General features: G+C 46.2%; 1 protein-coding gene and 1 long non-coding RNA gene across 9 annotated transcripts in view; one reads left to right on the top strand and one right to left on the bottom strand.

Annotated features, from left to right (window-relative positions):
• The window catches only part of ADAM22 (ADAM metallopeptidase domain 22), a 192881-nt gene that overhangs the window by 125861 nt on the left and 42565 nt on the right, over nt 1–24455 (top strand). For all 8 annotated transcript variants that reach the window (XM_074986264.1, XM_074986270.1, XM_074986271.1 and 5 more), the window contains 6 exons: nt 5427–5498; nt 6533–6699; nt 9857–9941; nt 10398–10488; nt 11656–11707; nt 14748–14847. In XM_074986264.1, the coding sequence (XP_074842365.1) occupies nt 5427–5498; nt 6533–6699; nt 9857–9941; nt 10398–10488; nt 11656–11707; nt 14748–14847 (567 nt within the window). The remainder of the gene's footprint in view (nt 1–5426; nt 5499–6532; nt 6700–9856; nt 9942–10397; nt 10489–11655; nt 11708–14747; nt 14848–24455) is intronic.
• Nucleotides 14967–21707, bottom strand: LOC142008903 (uncharacterized). Its single transcript, XR_012644263.1, has 3 exons — nt 21570–21707; nt 16715–16768; nt 14967–15000 (listed from the first exon to the last, which is right to left on the bottom strand). It is a non-coding gene; the product is annotated as an uncharacterized LOC142008903 (long non-coding RNA).

Raw genomic sequence — 24455 nt, 5'->3', positions numbered from 1 at the left:
TCTGGAGCTCCATCCTACACCCAAACTCCCTCACAGATCCTGCACCCCAAAGGTCCTCCTGCATCCCACCCCTGGCGTACCCAGATTTCCTCCCAGAGCACCCCTCATCCAATCCTACACACAACCCTCTGCCCCAGGCTCAGCCTGGAGGCCCCTCCCATAGTCCAAACCACTTAGCATCACCTTCCCTCGCTCCTGCAACCCTATCTCCTGCACCAACCTGGGGAGAGAGAGTGAAGGTTGGGTATAGTGAGCAATTGAAGGATGGGTGATGGAGTGAGCAAGGGACAGGGCCTAAGAGATAAGATGAGCAGGACCATAGCTGCAGGGTGGTGGTGGGGTTGAGTTTATGCAGCTAGACATCTGGCACCCTTAGCAATGGCCACATTTAGAAAGATACCCAATAAATTCTAGAAAGCATACACGGCCATCCTGAAGTAATTTCAATTACAGAGCTGAATTCCTTTGACCCCTATGTTGGTTGAGCCTAGAAATAATCTGGAGGGTGACAGTGACTTCTGTTTCACAACAGAAGATGATAGTTGATGTTTAGAATTCACTTCATGATAGTGTCTGTGTTTGAGCCAGAAGAGGAGGTATCATTGCTTGCTACATGATGTACCCTTTTAAACACAGCTGTTTCCTGTTTAAAGTTTTGTGCATTAATGTTATTGTGGGGCTCAAATCTTTCTGGTAAAATGTCTGTCCTTTGAACAAACACCATGATTATTCGCACTAAGAATCTCCGTGCATATTGAAATGAGGCAGTCATGTTTTAAGCGGTATGTGTTATGCTAATCCTCTTGCATTTGCACCACTGTTTGAACTCTGACCACACAGGGTCATTTTAAGGGTCACAAATTATGTTGCTGAATGTCCAAATGATTAGAATTAGAGGAGATTCCAGCAAATATGTCTGTTTAACTTACTTTATTTCCCCCTGTATTTGCTGAGCCCACAACAGGCAGTGCCTTATAATTACTGGATTTCTGACCAGCTGAGCCTATACTATTTTAAACGATGTCTAGGCTACACAGGCACAGCTACAGTGTTGCAGCTATGCTGCTGTAGGCTGTAGTATTTGTGCTTCCCGGTACAATGGAAAGAAGTGTTTGTCAACTGTAGGAAGTCCATCCCTCCAAGCAGTGCTTACTAGGCCACAGGAAGGATTATTTTCTCAATCACTGCTCTGGGTTTAAGTCAGCACAGATATGGCTCTTCCACCTTCATGAATGATGTACCTATGTTGATCTAACTTTTAAGCATAGTGATGTCACAGGCCTTGTAATTCAGTGTTGGAATTATTGCCTTAGTTTTACGCTAAAGATCACCCCAGAATTACACTGATGTGTATTTTATTAAATGCCACTATTGGATTAAAGGAAAAGCAGGGGATGAGCTTTCAAGCACACATGCACAAACACTCATACCCTCCTGCACTCACACACTTACAAAGACCAGCTCACACAGGTGAAGAGTTGCACAAGGACAGCAAAGGAACGCAAGTTATAGTGGGTCCAGTCCGGCTGCAGTCATGAATCCAGGGCAGCGAGCTGACTATGGGGTCCCATTGTCAGCTTTCTTCCTTGTCAAATGTAGTACTCAGGAGGAGGCAGAGAAAGGCCCAGGTACAGGGCCACGTCCCGCCTCCTGAGCCAACTGAAACTAACTCCTACAAAATGCGGATGGCAAGAAGAAGGAAAATGAGAGAAGTCCTTTGGCTTTGCACCAATTTCTTCTATGTTTCAGTCCAATAGCAATTGTCCTGCCCACTGCCCCAGGAAGCTGTGTGACCAAGAGTCATCTCCAAACAGCAGATGGGACTTTGTTCTTGTCTTGATAGGGCCTCTGTCTCTTTCTTGGGTGGGATCTTTTTCAGGGCTCACCTCCTTTAATTCTTTGGCCCTCAAGGTGCTGATGGCAGTTGGTTGTCCAGATAGTCTGGACACTCTGGTTTTTCAGGATTGTTGAATGGATGTCATGGACAATGTTTTTAAAGCCTCAGTCAACAAGTTCTTGATATTATGTCTGGCAGTACTATTTTCAAGTGTGATTAGTAATTTAGGGTGTTGAAATTGATACGGTATATATGGGCTTGACTTTCAGAAGGTCCTCAGCACAATCCCTTTGAAAATCAGGTCATTTCAAGGGTTTCAGAATCGGGCCCTACAATCATTAGAGACTTCTGAAAAACTTGGCCTGTATGTCTTAAGTTTTTCTAGGGCACTTGTCATTGTGGTAACTAAGTACCATAACTTACAGGGTATTTGTTTATATAAGGACTATAATAGAGATCAGGTGGACAGAACCGGTGCAAGTTTGAAGCGTGAGCTGAAGAAGTCTTTCTGATCCACCCATGACTAAATCCACCGTTTGTAGAAGGGTGTTTCTGACAGCAAAGCCAACACCATGCTCTCTGGGTTCTTCTTGGGCTTTACCCTGCCAGAAAAAGGTGTAGTCCTTTTCCTTTAGAGATCCCGAATCTGCGAGTCGCGTCTCTTGCAGTGCAGCGATATCAGCTCTGAGCCTCTTCAATTCCTCGTTGATGACAGCAGTCTTTCGGGTGTCACTGATGGCCTGAAGATCTTCAGTCAAGCCGGTCAGCATGGTCCGCACATTCCAGCAAGCAAGCTTAAAATGTTGATGTTTCTCATTTCTTGTTGATTTTCTTATTGGTTTGTCTGGTGCCCAAATTTCAGTCACTTGTCAGGTTCAGGAACCTTAAGCCTCACGCACCCAGCGAGGCAGGTGAACTGTGGCAGGACAGTACCCTATTGGCTGGGGGCTGCCCAGCTTGAGGCGGGCGGTGACTGTCCAGTGAGATGCGAGGATCTCTCCCACTGTCGAAGGCAACCCCTGGCGCTCGTTCTCTACGCCAATCGAGCAAGAGCTTATAACCGGTATCTGTTGCCTCCCGTGTTGATGCAACGCTGTTCAGCGATGCCGGAGTACCTCTCCGGGCGCGAGCCTGGGCACTTATTATGGAGACTCTGGGCTGCCCAGACACCAGTGTCCCCCTCTCGGCTTTACTGATATAGTCCAAAGGAGAGGATAACCTCCACGTCTGGTACCAGCTCAGCTGCAGGAGTTGCTGGGACAGTGCCAGAAGTTGACACCGAACCGCCTTCGGACTCCACTCCGGATTTTCTGTCAGGGTTTACTCCCTTAGCCTTTCTCCTTCCCAGGATAACCCACAAGGCACACTAACATTGTATAAGAACAAAGGAGACAGAAGCAACTGCAACAACTACCGTGGAATCTCCCTCCTAAGCGTCACTGGTAAACTGTTCTCTCGCGTCATCCTTGGCAGACTCCAGAAGATTGCTGAGAGGGTGTACCCCGAATCGCAGTGCGGATTCCTCACAGAGAGGTCTGCCGTTGACATGGTCTTCTCTCTAAGGCAGCTGCAGGAGAAGTGCAGGAGCAGAAGAAGCCACTCTACATAGCCTTCATCGACCTGACCAAGGTCTTTGACTTGGTCAGCAGGGATGGTCTGTTCAAACTGCTCCACAAGATAGGCTGTCCTCCACAGTTACTCAAGATGATCCAGTCGTTCCACAAAGACATGAGAGGAACCATCCAATATGACGGCGCATTATCAGATGCTTTCAGAATCAGGAGCGGCGTCAAACAAGGATGAGTGCTTGCTCCGACGTTGTTCGGGATCTTCTTCGCACTCCTCCTGAAGCATGCCTTTGGATCTTCAACAGAGGGCATCTTGCTGCACACAAGATCTGATGGGAAACTGTTTAACCTTGCAAGGCTGAAAGCTAAGTCTAAGGTGCGAGAAGTCCTCATCAGAGACATGCTGTTCGGAGACAATGCTGCTGTAGTGTCTCACACAGAAGACCAGCTTCAAAAACTGCTGGATCAGTTCTCCAAAGCGTGCAAGGACTTTGGGCTTACCATCAGCCTAAAGAAGACAAACGTACTCGGTCAGGATGTTGCTGAATCCCCATCAATCAGCATTGACAACTATACGTTAGACGTTGTCCACGAGTTCGTTTACCTCGGGTCCACCATCACTGACACCCTGTCGTTGGACACTGAGCTAAATAGGAGGATCGGAAAAGCAACCACAACTCTGTCCAGACTCAGCAAGAGAGTGTGGAACAACAACAAGCTGTACACTCACACCAAAATGCAAGTCTACAGAGCCTGCATCCTCAGCACCCTCCTTAATGGCAGCGAGATTTGGACCCTGTATGCCTGCCAGGAAAAGAGGCTGAACGTCTTCCACTTGCGCTGCCTCAGGCGCATCCTTGGAATATCATGGAAGGATAGAGTGACCAACACCGCTGTCCTTGAGCAAGCTGGAATCCCAACCATGCACACCCTCCTCAGACAGCGGCGGCTCCGCTGGCTTGGCCGCGTCCACAGGATGAATGATGGAAGGATTCCAAAAGACATCCTGTATGGTGAGCTAGCCTCTGGCAAAAGACCTCCCGGACGCCCCAGTTGCGCTACAAAGATGTCTGCAAGAGAGACCTCGGAGAGGTAGACATCGAGCTGGACAACTGGGAAGAACTAGCAGACGACCGCAGCAGATGGAGGCAGGGGTTACACAAGGGCCTTCAGAAGGGCAAGATGAAGATCAGACAGCTAGCAGAGGAGAAGCGAGCACACAGAAGGCACAATAAGGACTTGCCAGACACCCACTACATCTGCAAGAGATGCAGCAAGGACTGTCAGTCTTGTGTGGGTCTTCATAGTCACAATAGACGCTGTAAATGAAGTCCTCAATTGAAATTTTAAAGGGCGCGATCCATAGTCTATGCAGACTGAAGGATGTCTACTACTACTACTATAATAGAGATAGGAGAACTTGGGAAGATTGCTGTGCTGGCTAGGAAGTATTACCTTTGTAAAGCAATATTACTGTACTCTTCAGTAATGGCCCCATGGATGTATCTTTACAACACGTATGAGACTATTGCTATAGAGTAATGTGGTATATTTTTGTAAGGAAAGACAAATAAGGAGATAGCAGCATTGAATAATTGCACAAAAATATTTTTAGATAAGTGAAGCTATGGGCATGTGTGTTGATGGAAAAACATCTTTGAAGCAATTTCATCTCTGTAGCTGTGCTGTCAAATCCTGTATTGGCATTTTAATGTTAACTGTTTAATTATAATAGTAATTACTAGCAACAACACTTTGTGATTCTGCAACACCTATCACCATCAATCCTAAGCACTTTCTAAACATTAATTAATGAATCTTCACAAGACCATTGTAAGGTGGGTGGCTAATATGCACATTTAAACAATGTGTTGGACAGAATTTTTTAACTTTCTAGTTACCAGAAAAGATGAGCAGCTTGAATACATCTTCTGTTGTCAACAGATGCATATTTTGCTTTATGTTTCTCAGTCAAAATTATTGTCAGAAATGTTTGCAGTTGTTCTGTGCTTGTTTTTCAGTATAAGAAACATAGACTATCAGTCGGCTATACAAACAGCTATGCTAAATCAGTAGTGAACATGGCAGATTTAGTAAGTATTACTCAACTAAATGCTTTTCTGAATGTGCTGTGAATCATGTGGTCATAGTGATAATAATTGTTATTTCAGAGGTAGGCATATTAATTTACGTGAAGATTGCAGATATTTATTTAGGCCCCAGTACTACATACTTAAGCAAAGTACTTAAATGTGCTTAACTTTAAAAACTCATTTTGGCCTGCATCCAACAAGGCATTTGAGCACGTGAAATCATGAGAATTGCTTAAACTATATCGTATACATAAAACCTACCGCATGAGGGTAATGTATTAACTATGGCTGCAACCAGGAAAGGGTCTACAACTATAGTGCACTAATATTTGTTGAGAACTTTTATGTTTTATTCAGCTTTTGAGAAATTAAATTTCATACCATTTTCATATGGGGCAAGGGAACATAGATAGTAGTTGGGAGCTGTAAATAGCATAGCAGATGGCTCCTGTGCCCGGAAACATTTTCAGGATTTGCAAATGGAAACTAGGATTCCCACCATTGAAATTCTTTGGTCTGTGACAGCATGGTTCAAGATAAGTCAGTCAATCTGAAGACGGTCACTGCAGAAGAATTCTGTAAAAGTAGAAGTGGTCGTTTCTCCCTGGTACAAATACCTGTTGTATGTTATCTGTTGAGGAGAGCTCTGTTGTATAAGTATGGAATGCTGGATATAGGTAAAGCCTGATTTTTCTGAGCCCAGATCTTTTGTGGTCCTTTAGAGATTTGTATCAAATCCCTCAATTCTTTAAAGTTCCAGATATCTTTGCAAAGATGCAGCTCCTGCCAGGACCTCTTTGCTGGTACACTCTGTGGTCATACGGAAATGCTTACTGGAGTGGGGCCTAAAATGTGGATTTTATCTGTACTACTTTGTGTTTGAAAAAAGAAAGTTTGTGAGCTGAATGGAACAAACTATTCATTATTACAGACTAAATATTTTATTACTTAAAATGGAAACTGTTGTAAAAACAAAGGGAAAAGAAGCACCAATATTTTATCTGACATATTTGTTCAATTTGTTAATATACTAGATATATAAAGAACAACTGAACACCAGAATAGTATTGGTTGCCATGGAAACCTGGGCTACTGATAACAAGTTCGCCATATCTGAAAACCCATTGGTGACCCTACGTGAGTTTATGAAATATAGGAGAGATTTTATCAGAGAGAAAAGTGATGCAGTTCACCTTTTTTCGTACGTAATTTTGTATGCCATTTTATTGCTATTTTTTTAATTTCATGGGGAGTGCATTATTATTACTGGCTGACACATCTCTATTCTATTGTGTGAGGTAGCGTACAATAATCCTGACAATAATGCAAAGGAACAGGGAAGCGGGAGGGTAGAAAAATGTACCTTATGTAACTAGAGATTCGTCTCATGTGAATTTCAGTATACTAAGCATAAACCCTGTGTGCTGTGAACTCCTGTTGTTTTGTGTAATTAACTTGTATGTCCTAATTGACAGTAAAATGTTGCAATCGAATACTAACAGCGGGCCACTCATATCATTCATTTATAGCAGAGCATTGAAACCACTGTGGAATTCTACTTAAAAGCCAATAGCACAATATGTTCTAAGATGTATCACTGAGGCTACGTCTACACGTGCAGCCAACATCGAAATAGCTTATTTCGATGTTGCGACATCGAAATAGTCTATTTCGATGAATAAAGTCTACACGTCCTCCAGGGCTGGCAACGTCGATGTTCAACTTCGACGTTGCTCAGCCCAACATCGAAATAGGCGCAGCGAGGGAACGTCTACACGTCAAAGTAGCACACATCGAAATAGGGATGCCAGGCACAGCTGCAGACAGGGTCACAGGGCGGACTCAACAGCCAGCCGCTCCCTTAAAGGGCCCCTCCCAGACACAGTTGCACTAAACAACACAAGATACACAGAGCTGACAACTGGTTGCAGACCCTGTGCCTGCAGCATAGATCCCCAGCTGCCGCAGAAGCAGCCAGAAGCCCTGGGCTAAGGGCTGCTGCCCACGGTGACCATAGAGCCCCGCAGGGGCTGGAGAGAGAGCATCTCTCAACCCCCCAGCTGATGGCCGCCATGGAGGACCCAGCAATTTCGACGTTGCGGGACGCGGATCGTCTACACGGTCCCTACTTCGACGTTGAACGTCGAAGTAGGGCGCTATTCCTATCTCCTCATGAGGTTAGCGACTTCGACGTCTCGCCGCCTAACGTCGAAGTTGGTGCCGCTACTTCGAAGTAGCGTGCACGTGTAGACGCAGCTTGAGTGACCTGCCCACTGCAGGATTACTGAGGTTCTCTGTTCCCCAAAAATATTTTTGTTTTCCAGAGACAAGTGATTGTAAGTTGAGTGTTATTATTGGGAGGAACTTTTCTGATCTGCCCTAACTATCTGGGTGATTTTAGTAGTGTGATTAATATAATAAAACCGAAGAGAAAAGAGTGGTCTTTTGGTGAGCGACTGGACTGGGGCTCAATTCCCTGCTTGGCTTCAACTTTTTTGTGTGACCTGGTCAAATCATTTAGGGCCCAGTCCTGTAGACATTTGGCCAAGTGCTAAATTAGTCCCACTGACTTTACATGTGTAAAGTTAAGCATAGTGCATCCATATTTGTACAATGGGGCTTTTAATAGTTCTGTGTCTCTGTTCGCCATCTGTCGAACTGGGTAAAATACTTTATTTTTCCCACCCTTGTCTTGTCAGTTCAGAGGCTAGCTCTTTGGGGCAGGGCCTAGCTGTTACTGTGTGGCTGTAGCACACTTTATTCAGTGCAGCCCCAATCTTGGATGGAGACTCTAGAAGCTACTGTAATGCAAATAATAATAACAATGTTTGAAAACATAATTAAATTCCTAGATCATCTTGAAATAGCAGATGCTACAATTGTACCTTTTCACAAGGGATACAAAGTATGGATTTAAGGGATCAGACTCAATGGTTGTACCCCATCTGGGCTTGGAATCTGTAAATCCATGAATCCTCCCCTTAGGTCATGGCTAAGGGAAATACGCCTTTTCCTGCATAGCCCTCAGGGCACTCTCATTTGCAGCTTGAAGGAAATATTATGCCCCAAGGCTTCAGCCAGTCACATGCAGGGACCAGGAAAGATTTTTTTTCACCTGAGGTATAATTGGCCTGATGTATTGTGGGTTGGTTTTGTTTTTTCCTATCTTCCTCTGAAGACACAATAGTCAGCCACACCTGAGTATGGGACACCAGGAGTGCTTTTTTAGTAATTTAAAAAAAAAAAAAAAGGAACTTGTTTTCCTCTGGCTACCCCCTCCCCCAGCTAATCCCACGGTTGGGGCTGCCAAGGTGCAGGTACTCAGTACCAGCAAGTACTGGCACAAAAAAGGCACCGGATGGACAGCAGACGGTTGGATCCATGCTCTGAGGAATACAAAGAATCCCCTTTGCTAGCAACACCTGGCCCGTGTGTCTGGCTCACATGCTCAGGGTCATATTGAGCCCCAGGTTAGCAGTCAGAAAGGAATTTTTATCCAGGTCAGACTAGTAGAGACCGTGTTAGTGTGTGTGTGGTGCTTTGCTCTATAGCATGGGGCTTAGTTCACCTGCTAGGATCATTCAGACCTGTCTCATCTAATCAATTCCAAATCAGATGCCACTGCAGGCATCTTAGGCATGATTGGTATCTTGGTCTCTGCCTGTGATGCATGACAGCTTGGGCCCTATCTGTACTAGGAGGTAAAATAGATTTTGGATATTCAAATTCAGCCACAGGAATTGTGTTGCTGGAGATGACGTATCTAAAATTGATTTTTGCCACTGTCCACACAGTGGGAGGTCAATGGGAGAAACTCTCCCATTGTCTTCCCTTCTTCTTGCAACTGCCAGGACTACCAGGGTCAAGGGTAGCAGCATGACAGTTCAATTTAGTGCATCCCCAGTGTGCATACTAAATTCAACTCCAGAAGATCAACCACCAACCAGCTTGTTGATCTTCTAAGTGTAGATATAGCCTTAGTCTTCTGAGGAATTAAATGTTTTGGTCTAATTAAAGTGACGGGGCTCCATATAGGGGTATTTGGTTGAAATTTAATACAGGAAGTCAAACTGGGTGACTTCCCTTTCTGACATTCAAGTTTATCAAACAAAAGGGGAGTCTCTTCCTTAAGAATTTGCCTGTGCATGAGAACAGATGTTAATTCCTCCTCAGTCTGTCTTGGGAAATGTTTCCTCAAAAGACTGGTGAAAGATTCTTTGGTTTTCGCAGCTCCATATTCACCTTGTGTGCAGTGAGCAATGCAGTAACTGTAATGGGCATTTGGAAATAAGAGAGGTAAATAGGAGATTTGGCTAACATAAGAAGTAAACTTTCTCATTTTGTCTTGTTTTTTAAAGCGGGAGTCAATTTCAGAGCAGTCGGAGTGGTGCAGCCTACATTGGTGGAATTTGTTCACTTTTGAAAGGTGGAGGTGTGAATGAAGTAGGTGTGACTATTCATACTAGTACAAATTGATGTAGTAGAAACAGTGTTTGTGTCTCACAAGCATTTTTTCTTAAAATGTCCTCCTGTCATATGACCAATACAGAACATTAATACAGTCCATGAAAGACACTCAAACAAAGGATAACGCTAAAAGGCCAATGAAATAAGTCTGGGTTCAGTTGAATTTCTAAACTAAAATCTCCTTCACGTTCGAAGCCACTCTGGTAAGAAGAAAATTCTCACCTAGCCTATTCCTATTCCTGTTTTTTGTCTTCCTTGCTGATCTATTATCCAGCTACAGTTAAATGGGTCTACGCTGAAGCAAGAGCCATAAAACCAATAATCTACTTTGCCTTAAAAATCTTAATTTAAAATGTATAAAATGTATGTTTGTGTTTTTAAGATTCTTACATCAAAATGATTGTTATTTCCAAATGGTTTTGTTTCTTTCAGTTTGGAAAGCCAGACTTACTTGCTGTGACATTGGCACAGTCATTAGGCCACAATCTTGGCATTTTCTCAGATAAAAGAAAATTACTAACTGGTAAGTTTCTGTATGTTTGTTTTTCCCTCCATCAACTTAAGACCTTTATATGGTGGAGGAGCGTCCTCCCGATTCTACTGGAAAACAAGCAATGAAAATCAAGACTTTTTTCTAAGATCATCAACGTTGCATAGTAACAAAGAGGAAGCCATGCTAATCTATACACTATCAAAACAAAAAGCAGTCAAGTAGCACTTTAGCAAAATGGTTTATTAGGTGAGCTTTCGTGGGACAGACCCACTTCTTCAGACCATAGCCAGACCAGAACAGACTCAATATTTAAGGCACAGAGAACCAAAAACAGTAAGCAAGGAGGACAAATCAGAAAAAGATAATCAAGGTGAGCAAATCAGAGAGTGGAGGGGTGGGGGGGAAGGTCAAGAATTAGATTGAGCCAAGTATGCAGACGAGCCCCTACAGTGGCTCAGAAAGTTCCCATCACGATCTAAACCACGTGTTAATGTGCCGAATTTGAATATAAAAGCCAGCTCAGATGTTTCTCTTTCCAAAACGGTGCGATAATTCCTTTTCAGTAACACACATTCCTTTAGGTATGTGTGTTACTGAAAAGGAATTATTGCACCGTTTTGGAAAGAGAAACAGCCGAGCTGGCTTTTATATTCAAATTTGGCACATTAACACGTGGTTTAAATCGTGATGGGAACTTTCTGAGTCACTGTAGGGGCTCGTCTGCATACTTGGCTCAATCTAATTCTTGACCTTCCCCCCCCACCCCTCCACTCTCTGATTTGCTCACCTTGATTATCTTTTTCTGATTTGTCCTCCTTGCTTACTGTTTTGGGTTCTCTGTGCCTTAAATATTGAGTCTGTTCTGGTCTGGCTATGGTCTGAAGAAGTGGGTCTGTCCCACGAAAGCTCACCTAATAAACCATTTTGCTAAAGTGCTACTTGACTGCTTTTTGTTTTGGTTGCATAGTAACGTGTGTGATTTTAGGAAAAAAAATTTGGCCAACGTGTACATGTTAATTTGAGTCCTGTGCATAGTGAAAAAAGTAAATGTTTCTTTCCATGATTGTTCTATGGAGGGAATTGGGAGTATAGTGTTTTCAGTGTTCTTCTTTAGATGATAAACATAACATAAATGTTATACAGAGATGTTAAAATTATCAGACACGAAGTGTGAATTTTATTTTTTATTGTTGTTAGGTGAGTGTAAGTGTGAGGACACATGGTCTGGCTGTATAATGGGAGACACTGGGTAAGACATTTTTAAAAGGAACTTCCATGTTATGACTTAAAGCAAATGAATCAGAAAATATACCTTTCGTGGTTGAGTTGAGCATCTGCTGTGAAAAAGTTGTCCATAGTTCAGGGGCACTAACTCTAACTGCACATGTAGAATTCAACCCCCACCCAGGGCCACAGGTGTGGGGCCCAGGGCACCCCTTCTCACAGCAGGCTCTGCCTCGACCCTGCCTCTGTTCTACCCTGTCCCACTGCCACTCCACCCCTTCCCCAAGACCTGCCCTTGCTCCACCCACTCCTGCTCTGTCCCCTTGCCATTGACCCAACAATGCAAATGGGGGGTCATGGGGTGGCAGCAGGAGTTGCCTCCTGCTCCTGCGCTCATCACAGTGGCAGGAACTGGAGTGGCCCAGCAGTAATCTCCTCTCCACTTCACCACGCCAGCCTCTCCCAGCCCACTGTCCTCAGCCTCTACATGGCTTGGTTGCTCTACTTTGCTCTACTTCCCACTGCCGTGGTAATGTAGAGTGCAGCTGGCTGGGAGAGGGCAGCACAGTGGAGAGAAGCAGGCTGCCAGGCTCTTCCAGTTCCTGCCACCGCAGTGTGTGTGTGTGTGTGTGTGTGTGTGTGTGTGTGTGTGTGTGAAAGAGAGAGAGAGAGAGAGAGAGAGAGATCCCTGCAGATGTCCCACACCAGCTCCACCTCCTCCTGCCATCCCTGTAACCCTTTGTGCTCCTCCCTTCCATAGCAGTTGCTGTGGGGCCTTCCGAAGCACAGGGCTTGAGCTGGCCACCCTATGGATGGGAAGGCTCTGGTGTAAAGAAAGAAACACAGATATAGAGAGAGCCAGGCAGCGAAAGAAAACATCAGGCAGGAGAGAGCAAGGTCATTCAGGAAACCCATGAGGGAAAGAGAGCACCCAGCATGTAACGACCTGAATGAGGAAGGGGAAACCTTGCCTCTCTTGCTGATGGCTCTCAAGGACTCTGGACAACTCCAGGGGATCTGGCCCCCATCCAAAGAATGCCCAGGAGGGTGAGGAATCTGAGACAGGGACTTGCATGCAGTGCTTATCGTTGTGTATGATCCATATTCTGTTAGTATATATAATACGTAATTAAAATAGCAAATGTGTTCATCTCTGATTCTCAACCACTTCCTCAGACCTGGAGAGAGAGAAACTGTAAACCAGAAGCTTAACATCTTTTGTGTGGCATTCTGGGAGAAGGTGTGTTAAAGTACAAAGGAATTTGAAGAGTCACAATTGCACTGAGGGGCTTGACAGATGGAGAACAGATTTCAGCTCTGAGAAGAGTATGAATGCCAACAGTATGCATATGAGTCCCAAAACTAGGGCTGTGGCTGGACTTCATTCAGACTCTATCATCTTAGATCACTTACATGACCCAAGGGCACAAAGACTTAGATCCCCCTCATGGGAGTCTAGCGAGTATCTGGAAGAGAGCACCTAGTCAGATCTGTGACATGAGTGAATACTCTGTGCCAGGTGGGATTTCAAACTGGCCTGTAAATTTTCCCTCCTAATTTTGTCATCAAAATAGCAGGGAGCATAAAAATGAACTTGGATGCACCATACTATTTGCAGGTGTAAATTTATGCCGTAAAAACAAAAACCTGGACCTGGTTCTCTAAAATGCTTCTGTATTTGGCATAGTTTCTGTCAACATGTGTTATTGTTCTTCATAATAAAAAAATTGTTTACCAGATGAAATGTCAGGCATGTGTTTCATTTTCTTTATTAGTTTTTTAAGCAAATTCATTTCCATGCACACATGTTCTGCTAGTAATGTTTTAGAAGGTAGGGGGAAATTTAAATGGCAGTATACGTTGATGCCCTAAAAGCTAAGTGTCAGTTGTTTTTGTAGAATCTAGTTGTTTTCAGGAAATATTTAAAAAAAAAAATCCCAGTGTGGTGAGTGTACTTGTTAATTATACTGATTGTTTTCTTAGTCTGAAGCCTTGAAATATTTTATTTGAAGTCCAAAACTCTGAAAAACTGTTAAAAATAAATTACATTTATATAGTACCTTTCAGCCTGACAAAGCCTCAAGCACTCTGTAATCTTTATAAACTGAATCACAAATGCTAGAGATGGAAGAATATGTGTTGTGGTTTTTAGGTTATCTCCGCTACTCATGCAGGGTTGTTTTTATAGCACTTTTGCTAGTGTTTTTATCCAGTAATAAATAAGCAAAGGCCTTGAATCAGGAATGCACTTAAGCTCATGCCAATCTCACAATGAAGTGCCCGCCCGAGTGCTTTTGTGAACCTGGGCCTAGATATCTCTTAAATCACTTTAAGGGAAATTTATAACTCTATGGAGGATTTGTGCAAGATCTTCTGCACAACTTAAGCATGCTTACCCATGGCCTGTGTTACACAGGCGGTATGACTAAATGCTCGCAATGGTCCCTTGTGCTCTATCTAGTACACCGTGACTGGTATGTAGGGCTGTACATAGCTCCTCTGTACTGCTGTGAATTTCATCCTCTATCAGCATGAACTAACTAATGTTTGTTAAAAGTACATGATAAGAAGGTATTGTAATGTGTATCAAATCATGTAGGTATTTCTATCTTCAGAGAAAGCATTCGTCTACGAATAGTTTTTGGAGGGCCCTGTTGATTGAAGACCTGAAATATTTCAGGCTGCAAATAAGTCCTAGTCCCACAAGCACTTCTCATGAAATCTGACTGTTAATAAGCACTACACTTTGCATCAAGTGTTTGCAGCATTTGAGCTAGATTCTGTAACTGAAATTTTAAATCTCTTATCTGTTGAATACATTTCTTTTCTCCATGTTAAAAGGATGTTTAGTATTGTGAAAATGATTTACAAGTTAGAATGGGAGTACTGATTTACAAACTGATTCGCGAACGGATCACATGGATCCCTATCAAGTACCCTAGAACCTCTTTTCCTGAATATGTCCGTATGTTCCTTTCTTCCATATTTTGGAAGCAGACAAAATATTGCGTAATGGTTAAAAGTGACTTATAAATAAATAACCAACGGTTCTATTTTTTTTGTAGTTATTATCTTCCAAGCAAGTTCTCCAAGTGTGATATTGAGGAGTATCATGAATTTTTAAACAGTGGAGGTGGTGCTTGCCTCTTCAATAAACCATCCAAGGTAATTAACAGCTATCATTAAGAAAGGGAACATTGGCTAAGGTGTATTTTACTTCTTACCTTTCCACAATCTTACAAATACATTTTTGCAGTTAGAACTCTTGGAAGAAGGAAGCTACCCTTTCTGGCCAAGGCTCAGAGGGTGAAATTTTTCCTGTGCAAACAAACAGACATCATGTCATCTTTATACTTTCAAAAACTCTTGAATGCATTTGTCCAGCATTTTTTCAGAGTAAAGCTCTTTCTCACATGCCTCAGAATAAATCTTTAGTGTAAAACAGGACAATAGTATTAGACCCTGTATTTTTAGAACAAATGGTGTGGGTTTATTTGGCTTTTTTATTGGTGGTTGTTTTGTTCTTTTTGTCCTGTTGAAGAAGCTGGCAATTATTTGGCAGTCACAGAAGATCAGGGCACACTTTCAATCAACATTACTGGTTTGGTTCTATACTGATCACTCACTTGGATAAAACCATCCTGTATACAATATAACAAAAACTATTCTCCAACCCGCTTTGGTGTTACTGTTCTGGACAATCAGGAAGTGGATTGGAGAAGTTTGTGTCTTGTTTATTTAGTACACACCTACTGAGGCTAGTGATGTGTTCTGCAGTTCAATAAAGTAATCCTCAAGTTTTCTCTCTTTTAATGGAATTTAACTGATACTCTTCTAAGGTTTTGAAAAGTTTCAGGATACATTAGAATAAATTATCTTCTTGCTCTCCCCATATTCATACAGGACACAAAACAATGATAAAGAACTATACCCTTGACCCAGAAGGAAAGTTGTAGATGTGCTATATCTGATCCAGCTGAATCTGGGAGAGCTGGGTCATATCAAGTTAAAACTTGTGATTGTTAGACATCCAGCTCACTGTCCACTCCTGATTTTCCACCTGCACCTGAGTGAAAACTGGTAATTTTAGTTCATAATAGTTTAGGCAAAACATTTAGGTAATACTTATGCATGTGGGTTCCTTTCCCCACACATCCCTTAACATTTGCTTAGACCACAAAACTCATCAGGAAACCACAAAAGTTCACCAGCTTTTGACACACAAACACCAATCACCCAGTTCCACTGTAAGAGTTTGCATGGGCTGAGTTAGATATTTAAAATGAAACGAGACCAAATTAATTTAGTGAGGCATTGGGTTTGTTTGCAAACATTCTGCACAGTTGTAGTTCTGCTTCACTTTGGATGCATAGTAAGAAGTGCAAATATGGTAGGCAACCAGATTGGCTTAAAAGGGAAATCCTTGGTCAGCTTAAACTCAAAAAAGGATGTGTATAAGAAGTGGAAACTTGGGCAGATGACTAAGGAGGAGTATAAATATATGGCTGGAGAATGCCAGGCAGTAATCAGGACAGCAAAGGCATAATTGGAACTGCAGCTGGCAAGGGATGTGAAGGGTGTAACAAGAAGGGTTTCTACAGGCATGTTAACTGTAAGAGGGTTATCAGAGAAGGTGTGGGGCCATTACTGGATGCAAGAGGTAACTTAGTGACAGATGATGCAACAAAAGCTGAAGTACTCAGTGCTTTTTTTGCCTCAGTCTTCACAGACAAGGACAACTCCCACACTACAGTGCTAGACAATATAATATGGAAAGGTGGACGACAGCTCTCAGTGGGGAAGGAACGAGTTAAGAGCTACTTAGAAAAACTAGATGTACACAAATCCATGGAATGCACCCAAGGGTATTGAGGGAATTGGCGGATGTCATTGCTGAGCCTTTGGCCATTTGTCTTTGAAGACCCTTGGAGATCGGGAGAGATTCCAAGTGATTGGAAAAAGGCAAATGTAGTGCCCATCTTTAAAAAAGAAAAAAGGATAATCCAGAGAACTATAGACTGGTCAACCTTACCTCAGTATCTGGGAAAATCATGGAGGGGATCCTCAAGGAATCCGTTTTGGAGCACTTGGAAGAGGGGAAAGAGATCAAAATTAGTCAATGTGGATTCACCAAGAGCAAGTCCTGCCTGACCAATCTGATTAGCTTCTGTGATAAGGTAAAAGGCTCTATGGACATAGAATCATAGAATTGTAGAATCATAGGGCTGGAAGGGACTTCAGGAAGTCATCTAGTCCAGCCCACTGCTTCAGGGAGGATCAACCCCCATTAAGTCATCCCAGCCAGGACCTTGTCAAGTCAGGGCTTAAAATGGAGAAGTCAGTGGATATGATATAGTTTGACTTAAACAAAGCTTTTGATACAGTCTCCCAGAGCATTCTTGCTTATAAGTTAAGGAAGTATGGGTTGGATACATGGACTATGAGATGGATAGAAAGCTGGCTTGACGGTCAGGCCCAAAGGGTAGCAGTCAATGGCTCAATAGCTGTATGTCGGTCAGTTTCTAGTGGAGTGGCCCAAGGCTCGGTTCTAGGGCCAGGTGTTGTTCAACATCTTTATTAATTGCCTAGATGAGGGACTGGATTGCACCCTCAGCAAATTTGTGGATGACACCAAACTAGGGGGAGAGGTAGATACATTGGAGGGTAGAGATAGCATCCAGACTGACCTGGATAAATTGGAGGACTGGGCGAAAAGAAATCTGATGCAGTTCAACAAGGAGAAGTGTAGAATCCCACACTTGGATGGAAGAATCCCAGCATTGTTATAGGCGGGGGACCCATTGACTTAGTAGCAGTACAGCGGAAAAGGACCTAGGGATTATGGTGGATGAAAGGTTGAATATGTGTAAACAGTGTGCCTTTGTAACCAAGAAGGCCAACAGGATATTGGGGTACATTAGGAGGAACATTTTGATCAGATCTAGAGAAGTTGTTGTTCCCCTCTATTTGGCTCTTGGTGAGGCCACATCTGGAGTATTGGTGTCCAGTTTTGGGCCCCCCAGTATAGAAAGGATGTGGATGTGCTCGAGCAGGTTCAGTGGAGGGCAACAAAAATGATTAAGGGGCTGGAGCACATGACCTATGAGGAGAGGCTGAGGGATCTGGGCTTATTTAGTTTGCAGAAGAGAAGACTGAGGGGTGATTTAATTGCAGCCTTCAGCTTCCTGAAGGGGAGCTCTAAAGAGGATGGAGATAAACTGTTCTCAGTGTTGACAGACAGCAAAACAAGGAGTAATGGTCTGAAGTTACAGAAGAAGAGGAGTAGGTTAGATATTAGGAAAAAGTACTTCACCAGGCAGGTGGTGTAGTACAGGAATGCGTTGCCCAGAGAGGTGGTGGAATCTCTATCCCTGGAGGTTTTTCAGTCCTGGATTGACATAGTCGTGGCTAGGATGATTTAGTCGGGATTGATCCTGCTTGAAGCAGGGGTTGGAGTTGATGACCCCTTGAGGTCCCTTCCAGCCCTATGATTCTATAATGTCTGTCCACGTGGATCTCTGGAAACCACAAGTAACACTGTCTTTGTTCTACTTCCATACCTGTACTTAAGACTTAGCTTCTAGAGTTAATCTGGTGGCTTGGTACCAATGCAGCAAGCTGCCATGCAGATTCCAGGGACTAGTACTGTCTATGGTGTGTTCTTATTACTGGAAACAGAAAAGATAACATATTTGGTCTCTAGGGGAAGATTAACCACTTCTGAAATAATTATGACTTTGCCATCAATCCTCAAAGAGACTGCTTCCCTGGCCACCTGCTATTTTGCAGCAAGTTGTTTTGCAATTGTAATTTTTTAAAATAGTGTTTGAAAAATAAAAGAGACAAAGAGCCAAGAGGGTGGAGGGGAGAGTACTTGGTGCATCAAATTAATCTCTGCTGTAACTTGAGTGCCCTGTGGGAGTTTAGTTGCCAGGGTTGCCACTGGCCACACAGGCCTCAGCCACAGGAGACTTCAGACTATGAAAAGATGGTAAGTTCTGGGTGAGTGGTTCAGCTTCAGCATAACTATATTGGCTCTGACTTAGTATGGAATCATTTGTACAGCTTTAAACAGATGAGTATTCAAGCCTTTTACTTAAAGTTACACACTGCTTAAATACCTTGCTGAATTAAGGTTCCTTAAACTCAAAGGAGGAAAAAAAATATTGTAGGGCAGGGAGCACTCCTAGGACCTGACCCACACCTCCACCAACTCGTCATCATCATCAACCGTGGGCTCAGCGCCCGTTGGTGTCTGATGCCTTTCTGACTATTTCCTTCCGTCTTTCCCTGTCCAGTATGGAGTGGCTTAGTTTCTGTAGACTAGCTCCGCACCAATCTACTATATCATCTATCCATTCTCTGGGGGGTCTGTCTGTCCTATTTGAACCATCCATTATGCCGCTAGACTGGGAACTACATGGGTGTGTGTGTTTGGACTTTATTCCTCTACCAACAGAAGCAAAAGTGGGAATCCTGGACCACTGAACGCTTGAATCCAGGTAAAATATACAAATGATATGAAAAGGACACAATGGCTGTGTCTACAAGGGAGCCCACCAACGAAAGAGCAAAATCAAAATTCAGAAGTCCATATACCACCTTTTGAAAGAACAGGACCACACGGCAAAGATGGATCGCAGTTCCAACCCACTCTTTCGAAGACCCCGTCCCATTATTTCGAAAGAGAGCGTCCACACGTGTACGAGTGCTCTTTTGAAAGAAGGGAGGCGGAGATGCCATGGACAGGGTTGCATGGCCATCAAGCCCTTCAGAGGCCCACAGCCAGCTGCAGCCTTAAAGGTCCCCCCTTCAGTTCCTCTGCCCTGCACCAGCTGAGGCCTGCCAAGCTGCCAGGAGCAATGCAGGACCCCAGTGCAGCAGCACCATGGACGACGACACTTTGCTCCTCGCACTGGATGCAGACATCGTGGGCACTGTTGCCCACGTTGCCTGCATGGTCCCCCTCCTCCTTGGGAGACAGAACAGCTCCCCTGAGAACACAGAGCACTTCCAGCCTGCACCCCTCCCCCTTGCACCTCGGTGCCTGTGGAGCCACCCCAGCAGCACGGACTGGTGGAAGCAACTGGTTCTGGGGCAATGGGATGATGCCACCTGGCTCCAAAACTTCTGCATGAGCCGGGACGCTTTCCAGGAGCTGTGTCACTGGCTGGCACCTGCATTGAGGCATCAGGACACCACCATGCGGCCTGTGCTCCCCCTTGAGAAGCGAGTCACAATTGCGGTATGGAAACTGGCCACCCGGACTCCTACCACTCAGTGGGCTACCAGTTTGGGGTGGGCAAGGCCACTGTTGGAGCGGTGTTCATGGAGGTAAGCCGGGCCCGGAGTACACTCCCACCATGGGAAGGGGGAAGGGTGCCCATGGGCACAGGGACACCTCAGGGGTCTCCGGCCAGGGGTCACTGGCTGGGAACACCCTGCCACACCCTCACGAGAGCGCACAGCCTCCCTCCCTCCCTGCAGGTTGTCTGTGCCCTGAACGCCATGTTCTTACACTGGGTCATTTGCATTGGGGACCTGGACGCCATTGTCAAGAGTTTCTCCTCGCTGGGGTTCCCGAACTGCTTTGGTGCCCTGGATAGGATACATCCCCATCCATGCCCCACCACACAGCACCGGCTGCTATATCAACTGGAAGGGCTACCACTTGGTGGTCCTCCAGGCCCTGGTGGACCACAAAGGCTGGTTCATGGACATCTATGTGGGCTGGTCGGGGTGAACCCGCAATGCCAGGGTCTTCTGCAATCCCGGCCTGTGACGGCGCATGGAGGCTGGCACCTTAATCCCCCAGCAAGAAATGCCGGTTGGGGACACCACCATGCTGCTATGCATAGTTGCGGGTGCGGCATACTCCCTACTGCTATGGCTGATGCGGCCCTATACTGGCCACCTCGACCCCAGCAGGGAGGCCTTCAACACCCACCTCAACCAGGCCTGGCACATGGTCGAGTGGGCCTTCGGGCGCCTCAAGGGGCGGTGGCTGTGCCTTCTTGTGCGCCTTGAGGTGGGGATGTGCAATGTCCCACAAGTGGTGGGCTCCTGCTGCGTCCTCCACAACATTGCGGAGGACAAGGGGGATGCCTACATGCAGGGGTGGGCAGCTGAGGCCACCATGGGGTTTGAGCAGCCAGCCGCCAGGTGAACTGCAATGGTGTATAGATCCAGGAGGCCCTTCATGTAAGTCTCGCCCTGGGACTGCACTGACCACCCAATGCCCACCCCTCCCCCTCCCCCCATACATCCACCACCACATTCACCGCCACCACCACCGCACCCATGCCTGCCCCCCCATGGGACCACAGGACATGGGCATTGGTGCACATTATAAAACTTTACCAACAATAAACCATAAAAAACTGTGGTATAAAAGTCCAACTATTTACAATGTGCATGGGGGGACACCCCTCTATGTTGCGGGGCAGGGGGGCCTGAACTTGGAGGGGGGTGGGTGACGATGTGCTCACCTACTCCGGGTCCTGTGCATGTGCGTGGGGTGTGATACAGCGGGGGGGACTCGGGTGGCCTGGGACCGACCACCCCACCGCTATAGCAGCCTTATATAGTGTAGCAGCAATATGTGATTCAGTGTATCTACTTTAAAACCTGGGTTTCCACAGTATTATGAGTACCAGGAACAATAACACTCTGATTGTGAACACCACAATGCCCTGTGGCTGTTCTAAGTCCCAATAATTCTCTATACAGCCCCAGCTAGTCCAGCTAGTGGTATTTACCAATAGCGACTGATTCATTTATTCGTAACTACAACTACTTAACACTTATCTTATATATATATATTTATTTATTTGGCATAGGCTAAACACTAGGTTACATATAGCTGTGTATAATTACATGTGACTTACCAATAACATCCAATGCTCCCACATCTCACCAACAACTACGTTACACCGGCCCTTCAAGTCAGAGATACGGCTTGGTTGGGACCTTTCGTGGTGGTGACATCCGGGTGATCAGGCCGGGGTCTGCTGTCTGGACTGGAAGTTGCTAGCCTCCGCCTCATGTCCAGGAGCCCACACCCTTATTCCTGCTAAATCACCTTTTATACTGTTTCTTACTTGGGGGTTCGATACCTGGCCAATTAAAGCGTTTGTTACCTAATTTGGGCTTTTTATCCTCCCAGCCTGTCAGAACATGTTGCAAGATTTCCTCTGTCCTTGGTCTTTTTCTGAACCTCCCCCCGAGACCCTCTGATATTGCACAACCAAGATGTTCTCTTTGGGGGGCTTCCAGCTACTATCCCCAGCTGTTCTCTTTGGGGACTCTCCAACTACTTGTCAGCTTTCTGATTTCTTTCTCCTGGCCTGGCTTCAGACCTTCCCGCCGTTGTATGATAGCATTCCAAGATGGAGTGTATGGTCATTCTGCCTTGTGAGTGAGGCCCGGCCACCAGGTGCTCATGCTCCCACAGTGGGGAGGGGGCCAAAGTTGGAAGGTCACTTGGTCAAGGGAGTTGTGGGCTGAGAGCCACACCAGCCCCAGGATCCCCTTCCCCTCCAGGAGTGGGTGCCATGGTGGGGCTGGGATGGGGCAGGGAGCACTGGAAGGTAGGGGAGTGGTGGGACAGCAGAGGGGGCATTGGTGTGGGGTGGGATGGGGGACTCTGTGGGGGGAAGTGGGGGGGCAGGGGACCCTGGGTGGGACCTTTCTGGGAGTGGCCCTGCGGGGGGCTCTGGGGGTTGGGCAGCTGGGGGGGTGCGGAGGCCCAGGAGCCAGGCCATATTGTCGGCGTGCTCCTGCAAAGTCCTGTGGATGGCATCCAGGAAGGACATGAGCCAGTCCCAGGCCCCGCCTCCACCACGCCAGGTTGGATTCCAGCTGGAGGCAGCGCTCCATAGGCTCTGCCTGGTGGAGGTTGGCAGGGTCATCCCCCATGCGCCACTGAGACCTCCAGCTGCGCACCTGGCATGATGCTGCTGCTGGAGGTTCCTGGCCCCTGTCCAACACCTCCAGGGGACTCTCGGGGACCACCAACGCTGACGGTTTGTGTGGACCCTCGCTGCACCTGCAAGGTGTGATGGATAGCATATCAGTTTCCGAACAGGACCTCATCCCCTATTCCCCGGAACCCTGTCCTCCTCATGGCCCTGCCTTCCCCAACGCCCCCGGGACCCGGCCATGGTGGGCATGGCATCCCTGTAGTGTCAAGTGCACACGGGCTTGCCTGCCGGGTGGGACCATCCCTGGGTGTGTGCGGGCCCACGGGTGTCCCACTGGGCAACTGGGTGCCTGGAGCTGTCCACAGGTCTAGGTGATGGGTGGCACTGGTAGGTGCAGAGGGCGTGTTCAGGGCTATGGTCAGCTGGGGTGTCTGGCCCTGGGCCTCCGGGCCTGTGCCCAGTCCAGTACCAGGGGTGCCGGCCCCACTGTGCACTTACTGGAGGGGACCTCGATGATCTCCAGGGACGCCCGGCTCCCCATGGCCTGGCTGGATGACCACGAGGGGACGTCAATAATGAGGTTGTCCTCCTTGTTGGACCAGTCCCGGGTAGTGTCTGCCCCCGGCTCGGGCTGGCTGGTCCTGGCTCCTGTAGCTTCTCCATCTCGGGCTGGTCTGCCGAGCTGTCCAGGACCACCTTGGGTGGGGAGCTCTCCCGGGGCCCCAGGATGCTGTGGAGCTCCTGATAGTAGGGGCAGGTGGAGGGGCCTGTTCCTGAGCACCCGGCCTCATCCTGGACCTGGGCATAGCCCTGCCAGAGCTCCTTCACTTTGCTCCGGACTTGGTTGGTAGTCTGCTCCAGGTGGCCTTGGCTGGTCAGTCCCTGGGCGGAGGCAGCGGCGTTCCTCCACTTTACCCCCATCTCCCGGAGGACGTCCTCTTCTCTCCAGAGGCCCAGGCGGTCTCTGAGTTCACAGTCTGGCCAGGAGGGACCCCTCTTCTTTTTTTCTGGGACAGACCCCTGGGAACTCTGTGGGGGCTTTGACGAGGGGCCCTGGGGCTTGGGAGACTGCCGGGTGCTGGCCATGTGCCTGTCACTGTCATCAGGGGCGGCTGAGAGGGCATGCTGCCTGGGGCTTGTGCTTTCACAGCTTGCCTGCTCTCAGCTTCCTGCCATGGGGTTTCTGGGTCCATGCAGCTTTAAGAGCAGCCAGACACGTGGGTCATAGAACTCCGTTTAGTGGTGCAGGGCATCTCTGCACTCGGGCTGGGCACCGTCATGGAGGACTCCTCTTTGGAAAGGGCAGGCCGTGGCGTGTCTACACATGCGTTATTTTGATGTTTTTCAACAGGTGGCGCTCTTTCTGTACAGGATTGGGGTCCAGCTTTCAATGTCTGGGCTGTGTTCCTTCGATTTCAAATCGAAAGAGCGCATGGCACATGTAGACATTCCCTTCGCTCTTTCGAAAGAGGACCGGTCTTTTCGAAATACTGTACACATGTAGACACACCCAGTAGGTTTGCAGCCAGGAGTTTAAGGGAAAATCAATGTGAATTAGAGCTGAGGAAACCACTAGCAAAAGGGTGAGCACCTTTAGAATGGTGACTTCTGAAAACGTTTGGTTGATGAACACTGGCTCTATAGCAGCAGCAGTGAAAAACTAAGGTAATCAAGATGAGGATCTCAAAGCCTTTGTTTCTAGCTGATGCTACTGTGTATAGTGCAGAAAAACTTAAATGGGTAATTTCAATGACTATGAATGTAAAAGAAAATAGGGATTTCCACAGTAGAAGTTTTATTTCTGCAGTAGCAGGAGGAATAGAGTAAATTTTATGACTAATTCCACAGCGG

This window comes from Carettochelys insculpta, chromosome 2, assembly GCF_033958435.1.
Source record: "Carettochelys insculpta isolate YL-2023 chromosome 2, ASM3395843v1, whole genome shotgun sequence".
In the NCBI taxonomy this organism is placed as follows: domain Eukaryota; kingdom Metazoa; phylum Chordata; order Testudines; family Carettochelyidae; genus Carettochelys; species Carettochelys insculpta.
This window is presented reverse-complemented; position numbering and strand designations above follow the sequence as displayed.